This window comes from Chiloscyllium plagiosum, unplaced genomic scaffold (assembly GCF_037043375.1).
Source record: "Chiloscyllium plagiosum isolate Xiang-an unplaced genomic scaffold, Cpla_swu_hap1 HiC_scaffold_21, whole genome shotgun sequence".
Taxonomy (NCBI): domain Eukaryota; kingdom Metazoa; phylum Chordata; class Chondrichthyes; order Orectolobiformes; family Hemiscylliidae; genus Chiloscyllium; species Chiloscyllium plagiosum.
The window spans coordinates 16,167,417-16,190,889 of NW_028270159.1; the positions used below are offsets into that span (position 1 = coordinate 16,167,417).

The window sequence follows — 23,473 nt, forward strand, 5'->3', positions numbered from 1 at the left end:
GGAGCAGGCTCAAGGAGCCAGATGGCCTACTCCTTTGCTCCTATTTCTAATATTCTTATGTTCAGTCAAGTGAATTACTTTGTCCTACATCTTGGCAGATGTGCTCATACAGTTTTGGTTCTGCCTTATCCCTGGCATGCCTCCTTTAGTTTGCAGTGCCAATGAAAACAAGACAGACTGCGATTAAAACATATCCAAAGAAGCCATCAATATTACGGTTGATCAAGCATCGGTCTGTGTTAATGGTGTCAGCATGTCTGCCAGCCTGTTTCCCTTTCGAAAGAGGAAACTCGTCATTGGCCTAACCTCTTGGGAAATAAGGCAGGACAGGTGACTGAGTGTCAGTGGGGGAGCAGTTTGGGGCCAGCAACCATAATTCTATTAGTTTTAAAATAGTAATGGAAAAGGATAGACCAGGTCTAAAAGTTGAAGTTGTAAATTGGAGAAAGGCCAATTCTGATGATATTAGGCAAGAACTTTCAAAAGCTGATTGGGAGCAGATGTTCACAGGTAAAGGGACAACTGGAAAATGGGAAGCCTACAGAAATGAGATAACAAGAGTCCAGAGAAAGTATATTCTTGTTAGGGTGAAGGGAAAGGCTGGTAGATACAGCGAATGCTGGATGACTAAAGAAATTGAGGGTTTGGTTAAGAAAAAGAACAGGATAGATCGTGTGAATCCTTAGAAGAGTATAAGGGCAGTAGGAGTATACTTGAGAGAGAAATCAGGAGGACAAAAAGGGGACATGAGATAGTTTTTGAAAATAGAGTTAAGGAGAATCCAAAGGACTTTTACAAATACATTAAGGACAAAAGGGTAATTAGGGAGAGAATAGGGCCCCTCAAAGATCAGCAAGGCGGCCTTTGTGTGGAGCCACCGGAAATGGGGGAGATACTAGATGAGTATTTTGTATCATTATTTACTGTGGAAAAGGACATGGAATATATAGAATGTAGGGAAATAGATGGTGACATATTGAAAAATGTCCATATTACAGAGGAGGAAGTGCTGGATATCTTGAAACGCATAAAAGTGAATAAATCCCCAGGACCTGATCAGGTGTACCCAAGAACTCTGTAGGAAGCTAGGGAGTGATTGCTGGGCCTCTTACTGAGATATTTGTATCATCAATAGTCACAGGTGAGGTGTCGGAAGACTGGAGGTTGGCAAACGTGATGCCACTATTTAAGAAGGGTGGTAATGACAAGCCAGGGAACTATAGGCCAGTGAGCCTGACGTCAGTGGTGGGCAAGTTGTTGGAGGGAATCCTGAAGGACAGGATGTACATGTATTTGGAAAGGCAAGGACTGATTAGGGATAGTCAACATGGTGTAGTGCGTGGGAAATCATGTCTCACAAACTTGTTTGAGTTTTTTGAAGAAGTGACAAAAAGGATTGAGGAGGGCAGAGTGGTGGACGTGATCTATATGGACTTCAGTAAGGCATTCGACAAGGTTCCCCATAGGAGACTGGTTAGCAAGATTAGATCTCATGGAAAAGAGGGAGAACTCACCATTTGGATACAGAACTGGCTGAAAGGTAGGAGACAGAGGGTGGTGATGGAGGGTTGTTTTTCAGACTGGAGGTCTGTGATCAGTGGAGTGCCACAAGGATTAGTGCTGTGTTCACTACTTTTCATCATTTATTAAATGATTTGAATGTGAGCATAAGAGGTATAGTTAGTAAGTTTGCTGATGACACCAAAATTGGAGGTATAATGGACAGCGAAGGTCATCTCAGATTACAATGGGATCTTAATCAGATGGCCCAATGGGCTGAGAAGTGGAGATGCTGCATTTTGGGAAAGCAAATATTAGCAGGACTTGTACACATAATGGTAAGGTCCTAGGGAGTGTTTTTGAACAAAGAATCCTTGGAATGCAGGTTCATAGCTCCTTGAAAGTAGAGACGCAGGTAGATAGGATAGTGAAGAAGGCGCATGGTATGCTTTCCTTTATTGGTCAGAGTATTGGTCAGGGTTGGGAGGTCATGTTGCGGCTGTACAGCACATTGGTTAGGCCACTGTTGGAATATTGCATATAATTCTGGTCTCCTTTGTATCGGAAAGATGTTGTGAAACTTGAAAGGGTTCAGAAAAGATTTACAGGGATGTTGCCAGGGTTGGAAGATTTGAGCTATAGGGAGAGGTTGAACAGACTAGAGCTGTTTTCCCTGCAGCGTCGGAGGCTTTATAGAGGTTTATAAAATCATGAGGGGCATGAAGAGGATAAATAGACAAAGTCTTTTCCCTGGGGTGGGGGAGTCCAGAACTAGAGGGAATAGGTTTAGGGTGAGAGGGGAAAGACATAAAACAGACCTAAGATTAGATTCCCTACAGTGTGGAAACAGACCCTTCGGCCCAACCAATCCACACTGACCCTCCAAAGAGTAACCCACACAGACCCACTTCCCCGCTGACTAATGTACCTAACACTATGGGCAATTTAGCATAGCCAATTCACCTGCCCTGCACATCTTTGGACTGTGGGAGGAAACTGGAGCACCCGGAGGAAACCCATGCAGACACAGGGAGAATGTGCAAACTCCGCACAGACAGTCGCCCGAGGCTGGAATCGAATCTGGGACCCTGGTGCTGTGAGGCAGCAATGCTAACCACTGAGCCACCGTGCCATTAAGGGGCAACTATTTCACTCAGAGAGTGGTACGTGTATGGAATGAGCTGCCAGAGGAAGTGGTGGAGGCTAGTACAATTGCAACATTTAAAAGACATCTGGATAGGTATATGAATAGGAAGGGTTTGGAGGGATTTGGGGTGGGTGCTGGCAGGTGGGACTAGATTGGAGTGGGATATCTGGTCAGCATGGATGAGTTGGACCAAAGGGTTTGGACCAAAGGGTTTGATTCCGTGCTGTATATCTCTATGACTCTATGACCAACTAGCCATCAATGTCGCAGATGTTGAATGTATGGGTACCTGTGGATAGGCACAGTTTGTTGTGACCTCCTGTGGTAGAAGGTGAAGTTCAGTGCCACCAAGGGCAAAAGGTACAGTGTCTGGCATAACTCTCTGATTTAAAAGCCTCCTCTTTTCAAGAGCTATCATTCCCTTTAGTTGATACAATTGATATCAACCTGCACTTTCAGCTCGCTAGATAAAAGGGAGTGGGAGAAACACACCAGCAAAACAGCAAGGCTGCAGAACGTGAGAATTTGCTGGCCTTAATTATGATGAAGATGGGATTAGAAAAAAGCTGACAATTCAATCAGGCCAATATAACAAGCTTGAAAGGCACTGGGGTTGTCAAGATACAGCAAGTGTCGCTATGCAGGCTTCCTGTCAAATGTCTTCTGTTTCCTCCCCTGCACACAATGTTCTTGACGACCACGGTCATTTCCCTTCAGCCCTGCCTCAGTCGGATGTACCATTATGAACTCCCAGCAGGCCAAAAAGATGCACCAGGACTATCGTGAAATCTCCAAACAGGAAACAATGACATCACCTTCCAAGCAAGTCCAGTATCATTAAATGATGGTTTAATTTATTAATCATCAGAGGCAGGATTTCCACCATGAATCAGTGGGCAGAGAGGGAGGATCTGAAAGTGTAAATATTTTTCACTATCCATCTTGATTTTACAGATTAAAGTATTAAAAGGTCAGGCTGTGAGCTGCTGCTGTTACAACCCAATTCCCAAAAAGATTTAAATTCAAGATGCCAAAGGGGCATCCCACTCAAAATGCAAAAGGATCTGAATCCTCTGAATCAGGGAGCATGCACATGACAATAAAGACTCCACTTCATGAAAGCACTTTGAAATATCTTAAAAACATGCATGGACTATATAATTATCAGTTCTTTTTAATATAGAACCATCAACTCCATCAGAGCACTCAAAATATAAGTGCTAATTAGCAACTTAATGTTTTGTAGATAGAGAGTAGGCACACCCTGGAAGCTATCAGATATGGGAAATTGTCCTGTCGTGAGCACTTTTTATTAATTAGTAAAATGAATTAGTTACTGAAATGAAAGGTTGGGAAATGCTCTACACAAAAGACTGCACTCGTAGTCTATCCCCCCAGCGAATAAACAAGAGGAAACTGCAAGAAACCAATGAGTATACAGTGTTCATTTTAAAATCTAGAGAACATTTGCAGCACAATTCATTAAAGTATCTCTAATTTTTACAGGAGCTATTTCTGTTTAGTTCTAACTCTGTCTTTATTAATGATATTGCAAAAAGGTTTTCCCATAACACTTTGCAGTAATAGGTTGCTATGTTGCAACTTTGGTGTGTTTTGGAATGGTATAGCCAAAATTAATTTGAGATAATGTTAATAAAAATTGATATTGTTGGATATATGCTGCTGCAAGAATTTTTAAAATCCAAATTGTGCAGATAACATCAGTTTGCTAAAAATTTTCATGATTTCACCAAAGTCCCCAAGGGTACTTTCTTCTCACTTCCCGAGATGTCAATTCTTTGCATTTGCTTTATCTCTCCATGCAGTTAATAAAGAGGATTTTTACAACACAACTGTCTGACTAGCCAAACTCAAGAATGTAAATGGAAACTGCCTCAACTGTTAGCAGCTCAAGTAAGGAATACTGAACACCTCCTCCATAACGCTGCTGAATATATTGGACATAGAAGTTGCTAATCCTCACAGCTTTGCAGCCGCTGTTCCAACACAACAGTCTCTCAGCCTTTTAAATCTACTTCTCTTGCTTTGCAGGCATCAGGAACATTTCTGTGCAGAGGGAAATTTTATAATTTTTTTTCTAAATAGCACCCAGTGTAAATCTTCTCTGAATGCATGAATTGAACATAATCAATACTTTTTGCCATATTTACAATTTGTGAATGCAAATGTCCAAAATCTGAGCCTTTGCATTCTCTGATGAATCAACCACATTGCCAATGATCACCCCCCTCCCCCCCCCCCCCTCCTTTAACACTGCACCCATCAACTCAGTCCTGGTTATTACCAGCTTGTTTACTGTTCAAAGCCAGAAGTTCACTTGTAAGGTGCAAAATTCAACAGCAAACTGTAAGCTGCAATAGGAGATGGGAGAGGGACAATGGTCCTGTCAAATGCTGCACACTTCATTAGTCCCATACTATACAGCTCATAAAGTTTATTGGGTCAGGGGTAAGAAAGCATGAAATAGACCCAGTTTCATCCAAGCAAGAGGAACCCAGAACAAACATTTACACAGACCATTGATTGCCTCTCCACCTTGATTTCACACAGCAGGTCCAGCATCGAGACCGCAAGCAAGACCCCACTTATTGTTTCTGGGATTTTCGTTTATAATCGTTATTTGTCCCTCTCTCTATTCCTGAAGGTGCTAACTCTTGCAGGGATAGGATTCTACAGGAACAGACTGCTCTCCCGTATTAAAGCAAGCAAATTATGTTTGATTTGCAAGATCTGTGCATCATCCACTTCATTCACTCCACCCTTCCCCACCTGTGATAGCCATCTCTTCAACTGTTTAAGCCCTAAGCTATAGTGTCCCTCCATAAGGTTTTCTGTCTCCCATTTCTCTCTCCACAGTTAAGACACTTCAGCAACCCTAACATTTCCTTTTGACCATTTCTCTTCATTCTGTTGCTCAATACCAACATTTTCTTCCAATAATGTTCCTGTGAAGAACCTTGCGTTGTTTCGCTACTTTAATGGTGCTGTAGAGATACAGGGGGTTAAGTTATACACAGCAACTGCTGACTGATCATTTGACTGGGCCATCACAGCAGTATCAAAACTCACCTGCCAATGTCTACCAACAGGTCACTATTAGTGATGAGAAACTGATATTCCAGCTGCTTTTTATTTTCTTTACTTACTAGTTCAAACTGTGCTGCTTATAGCCACAATTCTCATAAAAATTGGGGTGATGTCTGCAGTATTGGAGCCCTCTATTTTAGTCCACCATGGTGCAGCCTTGAAATAGCTCCATATCATTTGGAAAGTACCAATTTAAATTCCTTGTCACAAATAAATTGTTCAACAAACCCTGGGGCAGAGATACTTTATTCTTTCTGTTAGATTTGTTTGTGTTTAGAAAATAAGTGTAAACTTGCTTGACTGGGATTTAGTGTGGACTAACTGCAATACCGGCATTTCAAGCAAATGTCTTTCAGATCACTACATTCTCTTAGTGTTGACAGCCAGAAAGCAACAGAGTGTGAACAATTACCACTGTGTGCCCAATACATTCAAATCCTTCATGTTTCTCTTGCTGGGAAACTCTTACAAAGGTCTATTTTTTCTTTCCTTTTATATTGCAATGGAAAGGATGGCAAAGGAAGGAAAATACCCAAATGGCTTCATTCTTGGAGTTAAGCACAAAAAAGCAAACTAGCCCCAATAGTTTCAAAATATTAAGCTCAGGGGTCTCTCTTGTTCGGAGTTTGCAATGATACAGACAAGGTATCAGCCTGGTGCTTTTGCTCTGATGATTCAGGAGTCTCTTCAGATGCTTATTTTTTTAGATTAGATTAGATTACTTACAGTGTGGAAACAGGCCCATCGGCCCAACAAGTCCACACCGCCCCGCCGAAGCACAACCCACCCATACCCCTACACATCTACCCCTTACCTAACACTACGGGCAATTCACCTGACCTGCACATCTTTGGACTGTGGGAGGAAACCGGAGCACCCGGAGGAAACCCACGCAGACACGGGGAGAATGTGCAAACTCCAACAGTCAGTCGCCTGAGGCGGGAATTGAACCTGGGTCTCTGGCGCTGTGAGGCAGCAGTGCTAACCACTGTGCCACTGTGCCACCTCCATTATCTCCATTCAACTCCCAAATCAGTGAGTTCTGTTAGTCCGAAAGAACTGCAAATGCTGTAAATCAGAAACAACAATAGAAATTGCTGGAAAAGCTCAGCAGGTCTGGCAGCATCCATGGAGAGAACTCATAGTTAACGTTTCAGGTCGAGTGACCCTTCCTTAGAACTGATGGTAGCTAGGAAAATGTCAGTTTTTAAACAGAAGATAGGGTGTGGGGAGGGGGTAAGAAGTAAACGATAGGTGGGAATAGAGCCCAAAGAGAAAGAGGAGCTGTTGGACAGACAATGGAGTAAATAACAATCTGGCTACGAGGGTGAATAACTGCTAATGGGAACTGTTAGTGACTAACAAAGGGTGGTATGAAATAGCAGGCTATGTGATAACAAGGCCTGGTTGTGGGGATTAAGGTAAGGACATGGGAGAGCTCAAGCCCTAAAGTTATTGAACTTGATATTAAGTTCAGAAGGCTGCAGGGTCACCAAGCAGAAAAGGAGGTGCTGTTCTTCCAGCTTTGCTGGAACAGTGCAGCAAGCCTGAGAAAGAGATGTTGGCTAGGGAATAGGATGGCAGGCAACTGGAAACTCAGGGTCTTTTGTGCACTGCTTCACCTGGAAGGTGTGTTTAGGCCCTTGGATACTGAGGAAGGAGGAACTAAACAGACATGTTGAGGGCGGCACGGTGGCACAGTGGTTAGCACTGCTGCCTCACAGCGCCAGAGACCCGGGTTCAATCCCCGCCTCAGGCGACTGACTGTGTGGAGTTTGCACGTTCTCCCCGTGTCTGCGTGGGTTTCCTCCGGGTGCTTCGGTTTCCTCCCACCATCCGAAGATGTGCAGGGTCAGGTGAATTGGCCATACTAAATTGCCTGTAGTGTTAGGTAAGGGGTAAATGTAGGGGTATGGGTGGGTTTCGCTTCAGCGGGTCGGTGTGGACTTGTTGGGCCGAAAGACCTGTTTCCACACTGTAATCTAATCTCTAATCTCTAATGTGTTACACCTTCGGTCCTGATGAAGGGCTTTTGCCCGAAACGTCGATTTTCCTGCTCCTCGGATGCTGCCTGACCTGCTGTGCTTTTCCAGCATCACTCTGATCTAGACTCTGGTTTCCAGCATCTGCAGTCCTTGTTTTTACCTATGTGTTACACCTTCTGCAGATGCAATGGAAGGTACTGTGAGTGGATGTTCGTAGTGAAAGAAGAGTGGACCAGGAAGTCCCGGAGGGGAGGGAGATATGTATCTGGTGGTGGCATCTCACTGGAAATGGCAGCTGATGATTTTCTGAAGTGAGTGCTGGTGGGATGGTAGCTAAGGGCAAAGGGGACCCTATCGTTGTTGCGGAAAGGAAGAGAGGGGTGAGGGCTGAAGTGCAGGAGATGGGGTGTCGTGTTTTACTGCAGTGCTCTAGCGAAGCTCAGTGCAAGCTGAAAGAACAGCATCTCACATGGGGACCCTGCAGCCTTCCAGACTCAATATCGAGTTCAAAATCTTTAGGGCTTGAGCTCTCCCATGTGCTCATCCTAACCCCAAAAACCAGGTCTTGTCATCAGAACTCCTGATGAAGGGCTTTTGCCCAAAATGTTGACTCTCCTGCTCCTTGGATGCTGCCTGACCTGCTGTGCTTTTCCAGCACCACAATCTCAACTCTAACCTTCAGCATCTGCAGTCCTAACTTTTGCCTTGTTATCACAAAGCCTGCTATTACACATCACCCATTGTTAGCCACTAACAGTCCCCATTAATAGCTATTCACCATCCTAGCTAGATCGTTATCCACTCCTTTGTCTGTCTAACAGCTCTTCTCTCTCTCTGGGCTCTATCCCCACTTAAGATTTACTCCCCCCACCCTATCTTCTGCAGATAAACTGACATTTTCCTAGCTACCATCAGTTCTGAGGAAGGATCACTCAACCCAAAACATTAACTCTGATTTCTCTCCACAGATGCTGCCAGACCTGCTTAGTTTTTCCAGCAATTTTATTCTTAGTTCCATTAATCCTCTCCCTTCATCACAAACCTACTTGTCTCTGATCTATTTATACTATAGTCATCATGAATTCTCTAAACTTCTTTGCTTGTTTCTCCTCAGCTGCAAGCATAACATCAAGAATGTTCTTTTCTTTTCTTGCAAACTCATTGTTATTAAACTTAAAACTCACTGAGCCTTATAGAAAACTTTGAAATTCCTCACCTCCATCCATCCATCCTCCTGTGGCCAAAGGCTTTTAGTCCAATGTTGGAACTGACTAATTACTCCTCCTTGATCTGTATGCCCTTCTGTCCTACTGTTTGCAAACTGGTGATGTCCTGACAATGGGGCCTTGAGCTTTTCCCTAGATCTCTCAATGCAAAAACAAATTGTTGCAATATTAAAGGATTTAGCGAGCCCGCCTGTATCTACAACTCAGTATGTCTGCTAAAACAAAATTATAAGCAAACTGGAAATAGAGTTGCTTGAGCATGTCAATGAATATCTCATGTTCTACTCAAAAGTCGATATTTAAGTTAAAAAGATTCTTCAAAAAATTATGTCACATCATGAGATGCTAAACCTTCATAAAAATTCTGGTTTTCCTCAACTGGAGCTTTGTGTTTAATTCCAGCCTCAGAAAGGATACAGGAGAGATTTATAATAATGGAAGTGGGAAGACTTCAATTACATTGGATTGGCTGGGGTTGTTCTCCTTGGTACTGTAAAGACTGGGAGAAGATTTCATCGAACATATTCCAAACTGTGAATGGTTTTGATAGAGTACATAAAGAGGAATAAACTTCCAGAGAAGACATAGATTTAAGGTATTGGCAAAAAGAATCACAGCTGACACAAGAAAACATCTTGTTAGTTGTGACCTGGAAGTTCGATAAGAATGGGGACAGCAGATTCAACACCGACATTTAGGAGGAAATTGAATAAATACTTGAAGGGAAAATGTGAGCCATGGAGAAGGATCCTGAAAGTGGGCTTAAATTGAATGGCTGGACTAAAGAGCTGGCACAGGCTTGATGGAGTGAATGGCCTCCTCCTGTGATATAACATTTGAAGATTCTATGTTGAGATAAGCTGCAGAATTGACATCTCACCCATTTATTTAATTTGTTCAATATCTTACACACTCTGGTGATATTAAAATTATATTGTTGTTTGAGGCCTCAGTATCAGTGACTAAACATTGATACTGAGTTCTTAGCAGGAGTTTAGCATTTTACTGGCTGAAATGCACTCCGGTGTTCCTCATCTCCTATTAACTCTTCCTCATTCTTTCCTTCTGTGTTGGATGGCAGGTCACAAATCCATAAGCGATAAGCCCTGCACTAAATGCGATACTCCTCTGACCATAAACTATGCGTGAGGGACATTCCTGATGAAGAGCTTATGCTCAAAATGTCAACTCTCCTGCTCCTTGGATGCTGCCTGACCAGCTATGCTCTTCCAGCTTTTTGACTCTGATCTCCAGCATCTGCAGTCCTCACTTTCTCCTACCATTTCCATGCTGATCATCTTTATGACTCTATGACTCTATTAACTATAGTAAGTTAACCATACAAGAATTGCCTAGGGATTAAAGCTAATTACAGATATACAGTGTGAATATACATTTATCTTACTGTTAGTACAATTCCTTAGATAATACACTACCTGGGAAAAACAGCTTTAGGAGACTATGGATATTACAAACCATACAATAAAAAAACTGTATATATTCAGTGTTCAATAACACTAAATAATAACATCCATTCAGTCATCAGGATCACTACATGCAACCTCTCTTCCCGTTGATGCAGTGCATTCAAGCTGTGCTGTGCTATTGGCATTATTCTGCACTACACTCTAGCCATCTAAGATTATGGAGGCAAATGCAATACACGCCATATTCAAGGGAGCTGTTTGTAGGTGCTTTTTTAAAGTCGTAGGATGATTGGCAGCAGAAGCCTTAGCTAACTTTCATCCACTGATACCAATTCTAGAGAGACGGTAACACAGCACAAATCAATCTCAGCAAACAGTGCTGTAAGGGAACCTAATGCTTTCAGACTTGATTGCTCAGCCCCACCAGGGGAAGTTGCCACACTGAAGTGGCATCTAATCTTCTGGTTGGAACAACTAATTGGTTAAAGCAGTCCCAGAATGGGCTGCTCCTCAGAGGGGAAATTTTTACTCAGTAAGCCCAGGGAGATTGTTCTGAAATTTTTGCAGTAAATCGGTTCTGTGAGAAGTCAGTACATAAATAGGCTGTCAGCTCCACTAAGCATGGCACTCCTTCAAGAAACCACAAGTTATTCTCACCTTGACATATTCCGACTTGGAATCCATGTTCTGTAAGTTACTGTAGAGAGAAAGAAAAAGGAAAATTATTGAGGCACATGGCGATTAGACAGTTGGTTACAATGCCATTGGCATTAGGAAGATGACTCAGTGAACTGGAGAACCATGTACTGTGCCCAGAGGGTGGAGACGTTGCCAAACTCAAGAAGGGAAGTAGACAGAATACATAAGGAGTCTCTCCAAGCCTCTGCACCATATGTTCAGGAGGCTGTTACAACCCTCTTGGGAAAATACATTGATTCTTCAGCCCCACTACTCCCAGGGGATGACTCAAAACTTAGTGATTGAATCAAAATGCACAAAGTCTCCAATTTACCTGTGTTTTGAAATCAAATTTACAGAGAATACTGACCAAATTCCTGTACAATCGATTCTACTATAATGCATGCTTCTCCAACACGAATTGGCTTTAATGCAATTGAAGAATTTAGAGCGTTATTTTTAGAACGTGAACTTTTCTTATCTGTATTGGCTATTAGTTTAAATGGCGCAGCTATTGTGCTATTTTCTTATAACGCAAGATCGCACGAGGGCTGAACTATCACATTATATCAGAATTCACTGTGCTTAACAAAAACCACAGTTGGTTCTGATATAACACGATAGTTCCATTCTCATGCGATCTTGCTTATAATAAATTCACGCAACAGCTGCATCATTTCAACTAATGAGGTGGAATTGCATTATTCCAGCAGGCTACTAAGCTTACCTAGGCTGTGTTAATGTTTATACTCCACATAAGGCTTTGTCTATTGCATCTTTGGTATCCCAGCCTGTCTTTCTGTTCCCTTTTCTCTCATGCACTTACCTGGTTTCCTGATATAAGCATCTATGCAGGAGGCTGAAGCTTGTGAATAGATCATTCACCCACCCCTGTACTTGGGGAATCCACAAGTGAGAGACAATTGTTGGAGGGGTGAAAACGAAAGGATAAATACCATCAGCATTTCTCCTTTCCTACCCACTCAAGAGAATCCAACGTTTCTTAGCATAATCCTGAATTTGACCAGTTGCCACAACACTCCCTAAAATTATACAAAATACAAAGACTTAACTTCACACTTCTGTTTTCCCGTCTTGTTCTCACTAAAATCCAAGTAGGGCATCACACACCCCAAGTCCTCATTGTGCTGAATTCAAGGATCAGCATTGTCTCCTTCTCACAATCCATGCTTTGCCCTACCTCGCCAACCAGAGAACTCTTGACATCACTTAGCAATCGCTCCATCCTACATCCACAGGCTTTAAAACATGACAACACCCAACCATTCCTTCTGGACCGTCCTCTTTTTCACTCTTATTCTTTTCGATTTCCTATATGGTATTCTATATAACATTCCTCCAATTTTCACCCGGCTTATTTGTCTCAAAACATTCATTCAGTTTAATTCGTGAACGTTGACAAGGACTGAGGATTGTTCTACACTTGGTTCTAAGGGGAATGAGATGATATACATCAATCTAGGAAACAATCAGCAATGAAACTTGCAATGAATCAAGAGAGAGAGAGAGGAGCAGAAGAGCCTAACTCTTATTTTCCTTTTGTAAATCGACAGGGAGAGGAGCCTTGTTAATCATAATTCACCTCAGGGTTCCATCTGACTTCCAGCTATTCAAACTCTGTGATTCGCATTGATCTGGGAACGGAATCTGGATCTAATATTTGGACAGAACTGTTTCCTCCTGAGCTTCCTGGCTTGATTCGTCATCTCATCTTTCAGTGAAGGGAATTCTGACCTTTAAAGGAAAATTGCTATTTTGTGGGGAATTTAAGAGAATGCTAATAGTATTTTAAAATGATACAGGCATTTGAGAGGATAGACAGAAATAATATTTCTACTTGATGCGAAAACTAAAATTGCAGGTCATAAATATAAGATAGATAGTAATAAATCTGACAGGGAATTTGGGAGGAACAACTTTACTTGATTTGAATACAGGACTGGGTGTCACAAGGAATAGTTGAATTGAATAGGGTTGATGCATTTATGGGAAAGCTAGAAATGCTCATGAGGAGGCAAGAAATGGAAGGATATGTTAATTGGGTAAAATAATAAGGAGTGGAAGGAGGCTCATGCTGAAGGTAACACTAGCGTAGACCAGTTGAACCAATGGTCTGGTTCAGTTCTGTATTCTCAATGTTATTCTATATATTGTAAGCCTTGAGGTATTTATGACGATGGGCTCAGTGACACATATATACCTGCTTGACAGGTGAATGTGGATAGTAATGCTGGCCCAGAAATTTGGGGCATGAAACAGTCAGAACCACATTGCAAACTCTTTCAATTTCAAACTAATGAACATCAAAAGGAATATTTGCAACTAGTTCTTTGTGTGCATCATTATGGTAACATCAAAGGTATTTAACAATCAGAATAAACAGTTCACTTGTGACTAAGTTTTTGTGCATGTAGTGTGTGTCTCTCTCAAGTGTGTGTTGTGTCTATTCTGTGCGTGTTGAGTGAATGTGTTTACATGTGTTATGTATGTGTAGAGTAAGTGTGAATTGTATGTGTATGTGTTGTGAGTGTATGTTTATAAGTCTGTCTCTTCAATGATACCAGTACTGCTAAAAGTCACTCAGAGGAAGAAATATTTAGCTTTAGCTGATCTGAAAACAAAGTACAGCTCCTTCTGACCCCGGTTGTATTTCCACACTCTCTGAGTAGTTGAACTATATAGACAAACAATACTCCCAGAATTGATCCCTGGGTCTGTACAGAGTTTGCTAATTTCTGGTTTGTAAAAGTGCACAATCTGAGGGCACAAAGTTGCCCTCAGAATCCCAGGAGTAAGGAAGTATAATTTCTGATCATAGTCTGCTGGAACCTGCACAAGTCATCATGTAAAGACAGGATTAAGGCTAAAGGATGAAGGACCTGAGTATGATGCTCACATTGCCCTATTGCAGCAAGAATGAACTCTATGATCAGAGAAGAAATTTACTGCAGGAAAATCTCACAGTAAACTATGACACTTTCTTTTGTCCTTCCTAAAGACAGTGACGCATTGGCAAAATTATGTGGAAAACATTTTTTGGACAGGTTGAAATTTCCAAGGAATTACATTTTCTATAGCATTCATGCCTCAGAGCTGCCATCTGTGAGTAACAAATGATTGCAACATGACTTAAAATGGTGATGCAGGGAAAACTTTTTATGCAGGCCAATCTGACAGCGAGTGCCTAATTCAGGTGGGTAGCTTTAGTAATTTTACTGTTTGCGACAATGTTAAAGTTTTGCTGTCAAGTATATGTTACTTTCAGTTGGACATAGGAAGAATTGGCAAAGGCTGGATATCAATTTGATTGGTTCAATTTACAGATATTGATGGTTTATGATCAATTTATGGATATTGGCTTCCAAACGGTTTAAATAAATCAGCATGAGTCACTAGACAAAATGTGATTTATTGAAGAGACTGCGTAAAATTGGATAGATTATTTTAATAGTGCATAAGTGACATTCTGATGTGTAGATTTATTGTGATGTGTGCTGTACTCTAAAGATTTCATTTAACTTAGATTATTCATTTACTCCCCAAATACCACAGTGATATTGTCCAGTTAGCGCTCAATTGACAGAAAGAGTTTCTCTCAAGAGAGATGTCCAAGATCATTATGGAACATCTGTTTCTGCTACATTCAAAGTGAAAAGCATTTCAAACTCAGGAACTAGTGTTTTGGACATGTGCATCCTTTCAGACTGCCTCAGAAACGGATCCGGACAACTTCCAAGATTAACCCATTCAGCACTTGGCACAAATCAGATTTAGCTTTCAGATGAACTACTTTGTATGTTGACATTATCCAATGTGACCAACCTCTGAATACTGCTGGGGTCAGTTTATAAAATTCACCCTAGGAAGCACGTTTTCAACTGAACACAAAAGTGCAAAGGTTAACTCAGCAGGAAAAATTAATAACTCACTCTGACATTGCTAGACCATCTCACCAGACAGCTATGAGTTTACACACTCGTACAGGTTTTAGAGACAACAGACTTCCTTCCTCAAAGGACACCAGATAGGTTTTTACAGTAATCCACTAGGTACATTGCAGCCACATCATGACAGGGTTTCCCCACTCTTAATCCATTACCCAGATGATCATGTGCAAAGATGGAAATGTGTTGCTGGAAAAGCGCAGCAGGTCAGGCAGCATCTAGGGAACAGGAGAATCGACGTTTCGGGCATTAGCCCTTCTTCCTGATCATGTGCAAAGCCTAGTGAGGGCAGAATAGGTTTGGTTGCAATACCTCTCACAATTGAAAAGCTCAACAAGAATCACTCTGGAAACTCACATGTCCCAAGTCCACGAGGATGGGCAGCATGTGTGTGATTCAGCACACTGCCCTCTCAGGGCAGGAAGAGAATGTACTGGGGGAAAAAATAATACAACACAAAGATCCTTTTTCAACAGTGAGTGCTCTAGTGCAGTGAGCTGCATCAAGTAAAGAGTTAATGTTTCACAGTCTGTTTCCTTTCCCATTATGGGTAATGTTTTGATTTAAAGTGGGGGGGAATATGAAGAAGCAATTAAAAGCAATTACCAGGAGATAAAGTGGCTATTAACAAGACATTAACATGATATAAAACATAGTAGCTGTGCAACAATGAATGGTTGTGTAATGATGCTATTAATTAACTGCAGTTAGCTCATCTACTCTCAGTCATCTTTTATTTAATACATAACATGGAGTGTTATCTCCTTGCTGCCCTCAAGGCACTAACTTGTGTCATGGCTTCAAAGGCTGTTGTTTGCTAACTTGTCCAAATATGGCTAGTCTTTGTTTGTGAACCTTGACAGTGAGTGTGGGCAATGATTGCGTGTGCTTAGATGTAAAACCATTCCTTCCCAACGTGAACACCCACCCATGTGCAGAAGGCTTTGAACTGGGATCACTAGATAATAATAGATCAGGAACACTGGGTAATTCTTCCCTTCCCCAACCCAAGAGCTTTGAGGCTATTTATGATGCCCAGTTTGAGATCAACTAAACAGAGAAGTTGAATCCTGATTAATATGGTGTTATCACCCAGTAAACTGGTGGAAGAACCCCATGGTTTTATAATACTGCTTCTCCACTGAATTGTCTATTCTACTGACGATAATTCTTACATCCTTTAATTATCAGATCATCAACTAGACTAACCAGCCCATACAGAACAAGCAAAGCAAATTAATTTTAAGCAATAAAATATTAATAGTAAATTAAACAGATGAACTTTAAAGGGATTTTGAAAGCGGGATCCATTGATTGCCAGAATAGGAAGAGTGAGTGACTAGTTCTCCAGAGGAGGCAATTTGTTGAAAGATATTTAGACAAGTGTTGAGTGTACAGGAGTGCTGACTGTCAAGAATGCAGGCAGTTGTATAATCTGTTGTTATACAGGTGCTTCTCAAGTTACAGATCCATAAGCAGCTGTTCACGAAGCATCTGACAAGCAAGTGAACTGAACTGAGACTTTACATGGATTGTGAGTCTGAACACTGCAATGTCCATTTAAAACCATCATCTCTTTGAAGGTATAATGCAGCCAAAAAATCCTGATTTTTACATAGCGGCTATCGCAACAGTGGGATGTCACCAAACATTCATTGTTGTAATGTAGGAGACATTGCCGTGAAGTAGGAGACATGGCAGCCAATTTGTACATAGCAAACACTCACAAACAAGATGATAATGATCAGATAATTTATTTTAACATAATGCTGACTGAGGGATAAATATTGGCCAGAACACCCAGAGTAACCTTCCCCACTCTTCTTAAGGATAGCTTTTTAAATTCATTCGGGGGACCTGGACATTTATCACCTGTTCCTAGTTATAAAGTCATCAAGTCATGCAGCAGGGAAACAGACCCTTCAGTCTAACTCATCCATGTCAACCAGGTTTCCCAAGCTAAACTAGTCCCATTTGCCATCATTTAGCCCTCTAAACCTTTCCTATTCATGTACTTGTCCAAATGTCTTTGAGGTATTGGCAGTGTACCTGCATCTACCACTTCCTCTGGCAGTTCATTCCATATACGCACCACCCTCTATGTGAAGAGGTTTCCCCTCAAGTCTCATTTAAAACTTTCCCCTCTCACCTTAAATTTATGCCCTTTAGTTTTGAATTCCCCTACCCTGGGAAGAAAAGACCTTTGCTATTCACCTTAATTATGCCCCTCATGATTTTATAGACCTCTATAAAGTCACCCCTTAGCCTCCTACACACCGGGAAAAAGAAGTCCCAGCCTATCCAGCCTCTTCTTAGATGGTGGTGAGCTGCCTTCTTGAACGACTGAGATCCATGAGATCCCAGTCCATGTTAGGAAGGAATGCTGTTAGGAAGGAAATCCCATGATTCTGACTCAACAACATCGAAGGAATAGTGCCTGGGGACCTTTTACATCTAACCAAGAAGGCAAACAGGATTTCAGTTTAACTTTCAAAAGACAGGTCAGCCAATAGCGCAGAGGAAAGCTCCCTCAGTACAGTATTGGAATGTTAACCTAGAATTCATGCCTAAAGTCTCTGGTGTTGAATTTGAACCTTAACCTTATGACTCAGAGGTGAGTGCATTACAAACTGAGTCACAGCTGGAAGCAGTATGGAGAATAACACATCAGCTTCTAAAAACCAAACACAAGTTTGGGAATTAAAACACAATCTTGAGAGAAGTTACATGACAGAGCCACTATTCCTTTACTTCAGATATTTTCACCTTATCCACTGAAGGTGCTGGAGAGGGGTCATGGTTCAGAGAAAGCCATGTGATAGGTTGTACAATTGGTATCAGTTGGCAATATAGGGGATAACCGCCAGGTTCCATCCTTTTTCTCATCAAAACACGCAAACACAAAACTTGCAGCTGCATCCAGAGCAGGAATCCTGCTTCATTCGTTTCCTAAGTAACCCAGGGGCGTTTCCCTTCAGCTGCTGAGGTGGCTCAGAGCAGCCAGCTCAGCCCAGAAGGGATACGGAATGCTGAGACCCTGCTGTGCTGTATGTCTGCAAACTACACACAACTGGGTGAGTGCATTAAACAACGTAACCACATTCTGCAAATTAGTGCAGGTTAAATGTGAAAACCTACAGCACAGAATCCCCTGCTGCTCATTTGAGATATTTCTTCAGAGGAGGTTATCATATGTGCAAGCCAATCTGCCTGGAGCTGATGTAGTGCTCACTCCCTCTCCTCTTGTTGACACTGGATTAGTTCCACCATCAATCACCCAACGATATGTGTTTCCTCTGCACTGGTCTCCATGACAACAGATTACTACAATCAAACCTAAATAACCTCCCATTTACTTATTTTGTTCATTTCTTTGTTGTTTTTTTACCTAACTCTCCTTTTTCCTAGACAGGAGGGAGACAGTTCCTGCATTGAGGTCTTAAATCAGACCCTAGAGCATTGCTGTGTCACAGTCTCTCATGAACAGGAGTCACCAAGGTCGAGAGTTTCTTCTGTCCTAGTGTTGAGGGGCTATGGGCAGGTATGATGGGGGAGGTAAGGCGTGCAGCTGAGGGGGGGTGGCAAGATGCTCTAAGTTCACCACTGTCGTTAAACTGCAACCTACTGTCTTGTCCTGCTGCATGGTGCCTGGGATATAATGGCCATGGTGCACCTCAGGTTTTCTCTTAATGTACGCGATTCTTAAGTGAGTAAAAAGTACAAAGACAGTGGACACATTTCTTCATAAAATGGTGAACAATCTTGCAGAAAAGAAGATGAGCGTTCAAATTCATCTGAGCCTATAGCCCAACTCTCAATGCAGTAACTAACCGTATTTTAAAATGGATAGTGCAAAGCCATATGGTTGTTAGTTCAGGCACTGCTGTATAGGGACTCAAACATATAACCTAGATTGACACTACAATCCAGCACTGAGGAACTGTTGCAGATGCTGTCTTTCTGATGAGACATTAAACTAAGGTGTTATCTCCCCTTTCAGCTGGATGTAATACATTCTCATGATACAGTTCAAAAAACAAACAATGTCCAATTGCTATCTATATCAATCCTGCAATCGTCATTTCTCACAGATTATCTGATGATTATCACATTGCTCTTTATGGGACCTTGATGTGCATTAATTGGCTGTTGAGTTTCCAATATTGTTACGTTACCCTTCAAAAATATGTCATCAGATTGAGTTTGGTAATTTTGAGATTGGCACTGTATCCACAAACATCTATTTCCTCCACCACTGACGCTCAGTAGCAGCAATATGTTCTATCTATAAGATGCACTGCAGAAATTGCCCAACATCCTTAACTGCACCTTCCAAAGAACAACTACTTCCATCTAGAAAGACAGAACAACAGATACATGGGAGCAGCAGCATCTGCAAGTTCCCCTCCAAGCCACTCACCATCCTAAATTGGAAATATATTGCTGTTCCTTCACTGCCATTGGGTTGAAATTATGGAATTCTAGTGTGGATCAACCTATAGCATGTGGACCACAGCAGTTCAACAGATAGCTCACCACCACCTTCTCAAAGGCAACGAGGGACAGACAATAAATGCTGGCCAAACAGCAATACCCACATCCCACAAGAGAATACATTAAAAATCTGATTATAATTCGCTATGTCATCCTGTAAAGTCCACAGTGTAAAGCTAGTCCGATTGAGGAAAGTACCCACTTGCTATCAGACAGGATGTGAGAAATGGAAAAATGTCACATGAGTGCCTTTTTAAAATATGGTCTGAGTAGAAGAGACTTTAGATTGGGTTTAATGGCAAAATATTCTTACTAATGTGTGAAGTGAAGGCAGAATTTTCTCAGCCATCTGGAGACTGTTTTGGAGGTGATGGGAATAAGGATATGATAAATTTCCCAGAGACAGGCTCACAATGGCAGCAGTCACCAATTAAGCAGTGGTAGGTAACAGATTAAGGTGCTTCAAAAGGGAAATTAGCCCTGATTTAGTTTTGCCAACATGCAGTGAGAGGAGGTTGTTGGTCCAGCCCCCCACAGCACTTCCACAGGTCTCACAGACAGTGTTGCCTTATATCTATTGCACTGTACTTTAAAACTAAGGTGAGTAGTACAAAGACAGAAGGTTGTTGGTTCATGTACTACTAATTATGGACTAAAACAGGTAACCCACGCTGAGACTACATTCCACTGCTGTACTGCATCCTGCTGCCAGAACCCACTGGTCTTCCTAAATGAATGGTGAATGCAGAGTTGGCTTATTCATTGGACATCCCCCGTAAAATATATTTTGTGTGCGCGTGTGTGTGTCTGTATAGTGTGGTAGGGCAGTGTGGACCTCAGATACAAGGATTGGGGTTGGAAATGGTTCCATTGTCAGAATCCTGACTCCTGAGGGAGAGCTTAGCCTAAACGGTACAAAACATTAAGTCAAATGCACGAGAACGAGGTCAATTTCATTTATATAAAGCAGCAAATGCTAGAAATACAGAGCAGGTCAGGCAACACCTGTGAAGAGAGAAATAGAGTTAACATTTCAGGTCAAGGACTTTTCTTGAAAATTGAGAAATTATACAAGTGTGATAGGGTTTGGACAAGGTTTGATAATGTTTAATAATATGTTTAATAATAAGATGGAAGACAGAGAGTTTGACTGACAGAAGAATTGATCTTACTCCACCGGGGAAATAGTGTTAAGGCAATGAAAGAAACAAAGAAATGGAGCAGGTGCTGCTGTCTAAAAGTGAAACCAAGAGAAAAAACAAAATATATAAAGACAAGGAAACAAAATAGGAAGACAGAGTCTGCATGATGAAAATGTGAACTCAGGTGTTGAATCCAGAAGGCCGTATAATACCTAATCAAAAGATGTAGTGCTGTTTCTTAAAGTTTCACTAGAACAGTGCAGCAGATTTAGAACAGATATGTCAGTGTGAGAGAAAGTTGGAGAATTAAAATGACAGATAATAGAAACTCAAGGCAATTCTTGTAGACTAAATGGAGCTGATAAAATGTGGAGCTGGAGAAAGCACAGCAGGTCAAGCAGGATCAGAGGAGCAGGAGAGTCGACATTTTGGGCAGGATCTTTCATCATGGGAAATGCAGCTGCTCTACTAAGTTGTCAGCCAATTGGTGTTTAGTGGGTAGACATCATTGAATACAGTAGATTCAAATAAAAGACAAACATATAAATTGCTGCTTCACCCCGAAAAGAATGTTTGGGCCTTGGATGGTAAGGAAAGGAGGAGGAGGAGAAGGGAAGACGTTATATCTCAGGGTCAGTGCTGGGGCTTCAACACTTTACAATATATAGAAATTATTTGGAATGAAGGGACTGAAGGTATGGTAGCTACATTTGCTGATGACACAAAGATAGGTAGGAAAGCCTACAAAGGAATATAGATGGGTTAATGGGTAAAGATTTGGCAAATAGAGTACAATGTGGGAAACTGCAGAATTGCCCATTTGACAAAAAGAATAAAAAGGCATATTTTCAAAATGGTGAAATGTTGCAGAGCTCTGAGATGCAGAGAGACCCTAAGGCATGAATCAGAGGAAGTTATTTTGAAGGTAAAGCAAGTACTCAGAAACCCTAATTGAATGTTATGGTTTATTGTGCAAGTGTGCAGAGGTAATACGTCAGTTATATAAGGCATTAGTGAGGCCATACCTGGAGCATTATGTATAGTACTGGTCAGCATACTTACAGAAGGATGTTAATGTGTTAGAAGCTGCTCGGGTAAGGTTTACTGGATTTTTATCTAGAATGAGCAGATTGCCTTATGAGGAAAGGCTAGACAGGCTTGGCCTGTATCGTCTGGAGTTTAGAAGAGTCAGAGATGACTTAATTGAAACATAAAAGATCCTGAGGGGATCTGAATAGTTGGATGTCAAAAAAATGCTTTCTCTTCTGGGAAAATCTAGAATTGGGGGTCATAGTTTAAAAATAAGAGAGTGCACACTTAAAACAGAAATATTTTTTCCTCTCAAAAGATTGAGAAAGTTTGGACTTCTCTTCCACAAAGAAAGCAGCAGGTGCACCATCTTTAACATCTTCTGGCAGAAATAGATAGATTTTTGAATACCAAGGGGATGAAAGAATATCAGGAACATTCAGGAATGAGAAGTTGAGGTTAAAATCAGATCAACCATGATGTCAATGAATAGCTCAAAGGGCCAAGTGACCTACTCTTCTTCCTTGTTTGTACCTCCCATGTTTATAAGGAAGGGTACCATAGAAAGGGGACAGAGTGTGGAGGCGATTAAAGAGTGATCAAAGGTATCATGAAAGGAATGTCCCTTCTTAATGCTGGAAGGGAAAGTTTTTTAAAATCACTCATGGGACATGGGCATTGCTGGCTGGGCCAGCATTTATTGTCTGTCCCTAGCTACCCTTGAGAAGGTGGTAGTGAGCTGCCCTCTTGAATTGCTGCAGTTCAATCCCTGTTCTGTGTTAACTTATGGTAGTCAGATTGGGTAGGACTGCTGACTCTGGGGTGGGGACAAAAATCAAATTGAATTCACAAGTTAAATAATGACGCATTCCGATAGTGCATACTACTCCATTGTAAACATAATGTGTAAAGATTTGGCAATTGGAGCACGATGTGGGAAAGTGCAGAATTGTCCACTTCACGGAAAGATTAAAGAAGTGTATTTTCAAAATGGTGAAAGGTTGCAGAGCTCTGAGATGCCGAGACCTGAAGGCATGAATCACAGGAGGTTAGTTTGCAGGTAAAGCAAGTACTCAGGAATGGTAATCAAATTTTATGGTTTTCTGTGAGGGGAATCAAATACAAGAGTGCAGTCATATAAGGTACGAGAGAAACTGCATCTGGAGTACTGTGTACAATATCTGTCAGCATACTTACAGAAGGATGTTAATGTGTGAGAAACAGTTCTAATCCTGGGATAGGTGAATAACCAAAATTACGGTCGAGTTCAAAACTGACTTCCTTCACTAAGAATGAAACTTCATTCCATGCGGAGACAGACTTGGGGAGGGTGAGCACATTTTCCTTCCTCAATTCCTGTGGCTTCTCTCAAAGCATCACAAGTTGAACTTCCCCAATGTTACTATGACAAACCCGGGAGGCACAGTCACTCTGTCCCAAAACCATAAACTCTTTTGGTATTGTTTGGAATATCTAATTTTGGGTAGAGTAATGGGGCTGGGAGGCCAGTTTAAGGACTTCTGAGTGAGAATATAATTTCTTTCACAAGATTTAGGAATAAAGATGTTTGTGATGAGGTCAGCGTGCCATGCAATATTATTAAAGTCACTTATCGTTATTACAACAACAAAACTAAATTATGCTTACTGATATCTGTTGGTTCAGTGATACTCACAAGATCACAGAAACGTTTTGGTGCAGTGGGAGTCCATTCAGCCCGTCATTCTGTACCAGCTCCTCAAATGAGCATTATTACCTCCTGCCAACTCCCC

General features: G+C 41.5%; 1 protein-coding gene across 4 annotated transcripts in view; it reads right to left on the bottom strand.

The window, feature by feature from the left end:
* The window catches only part of LOC122564918 (SH2 domain-containing protein 3C-like), a 189,707-nt gene that overhangs the window by 66,244 nt on the left and 99,990 nt on the right, over positions 1-23,473 (bottom strand). For all 4 annotated transcript variants that reach the window (XM_087998325.1, XM_087998324.1, XM_087998327.1 and 1 more), the window contains one exon: positions 11,051-11,090. In XM_087998325.1, coding sequence (XP_087854451.1) covers positions 11,051-11,090 — 40 coding nt within the window. The remainder of the gene's footprint in view (positions 1-11,050; positions 11,091-23,473) is intronic.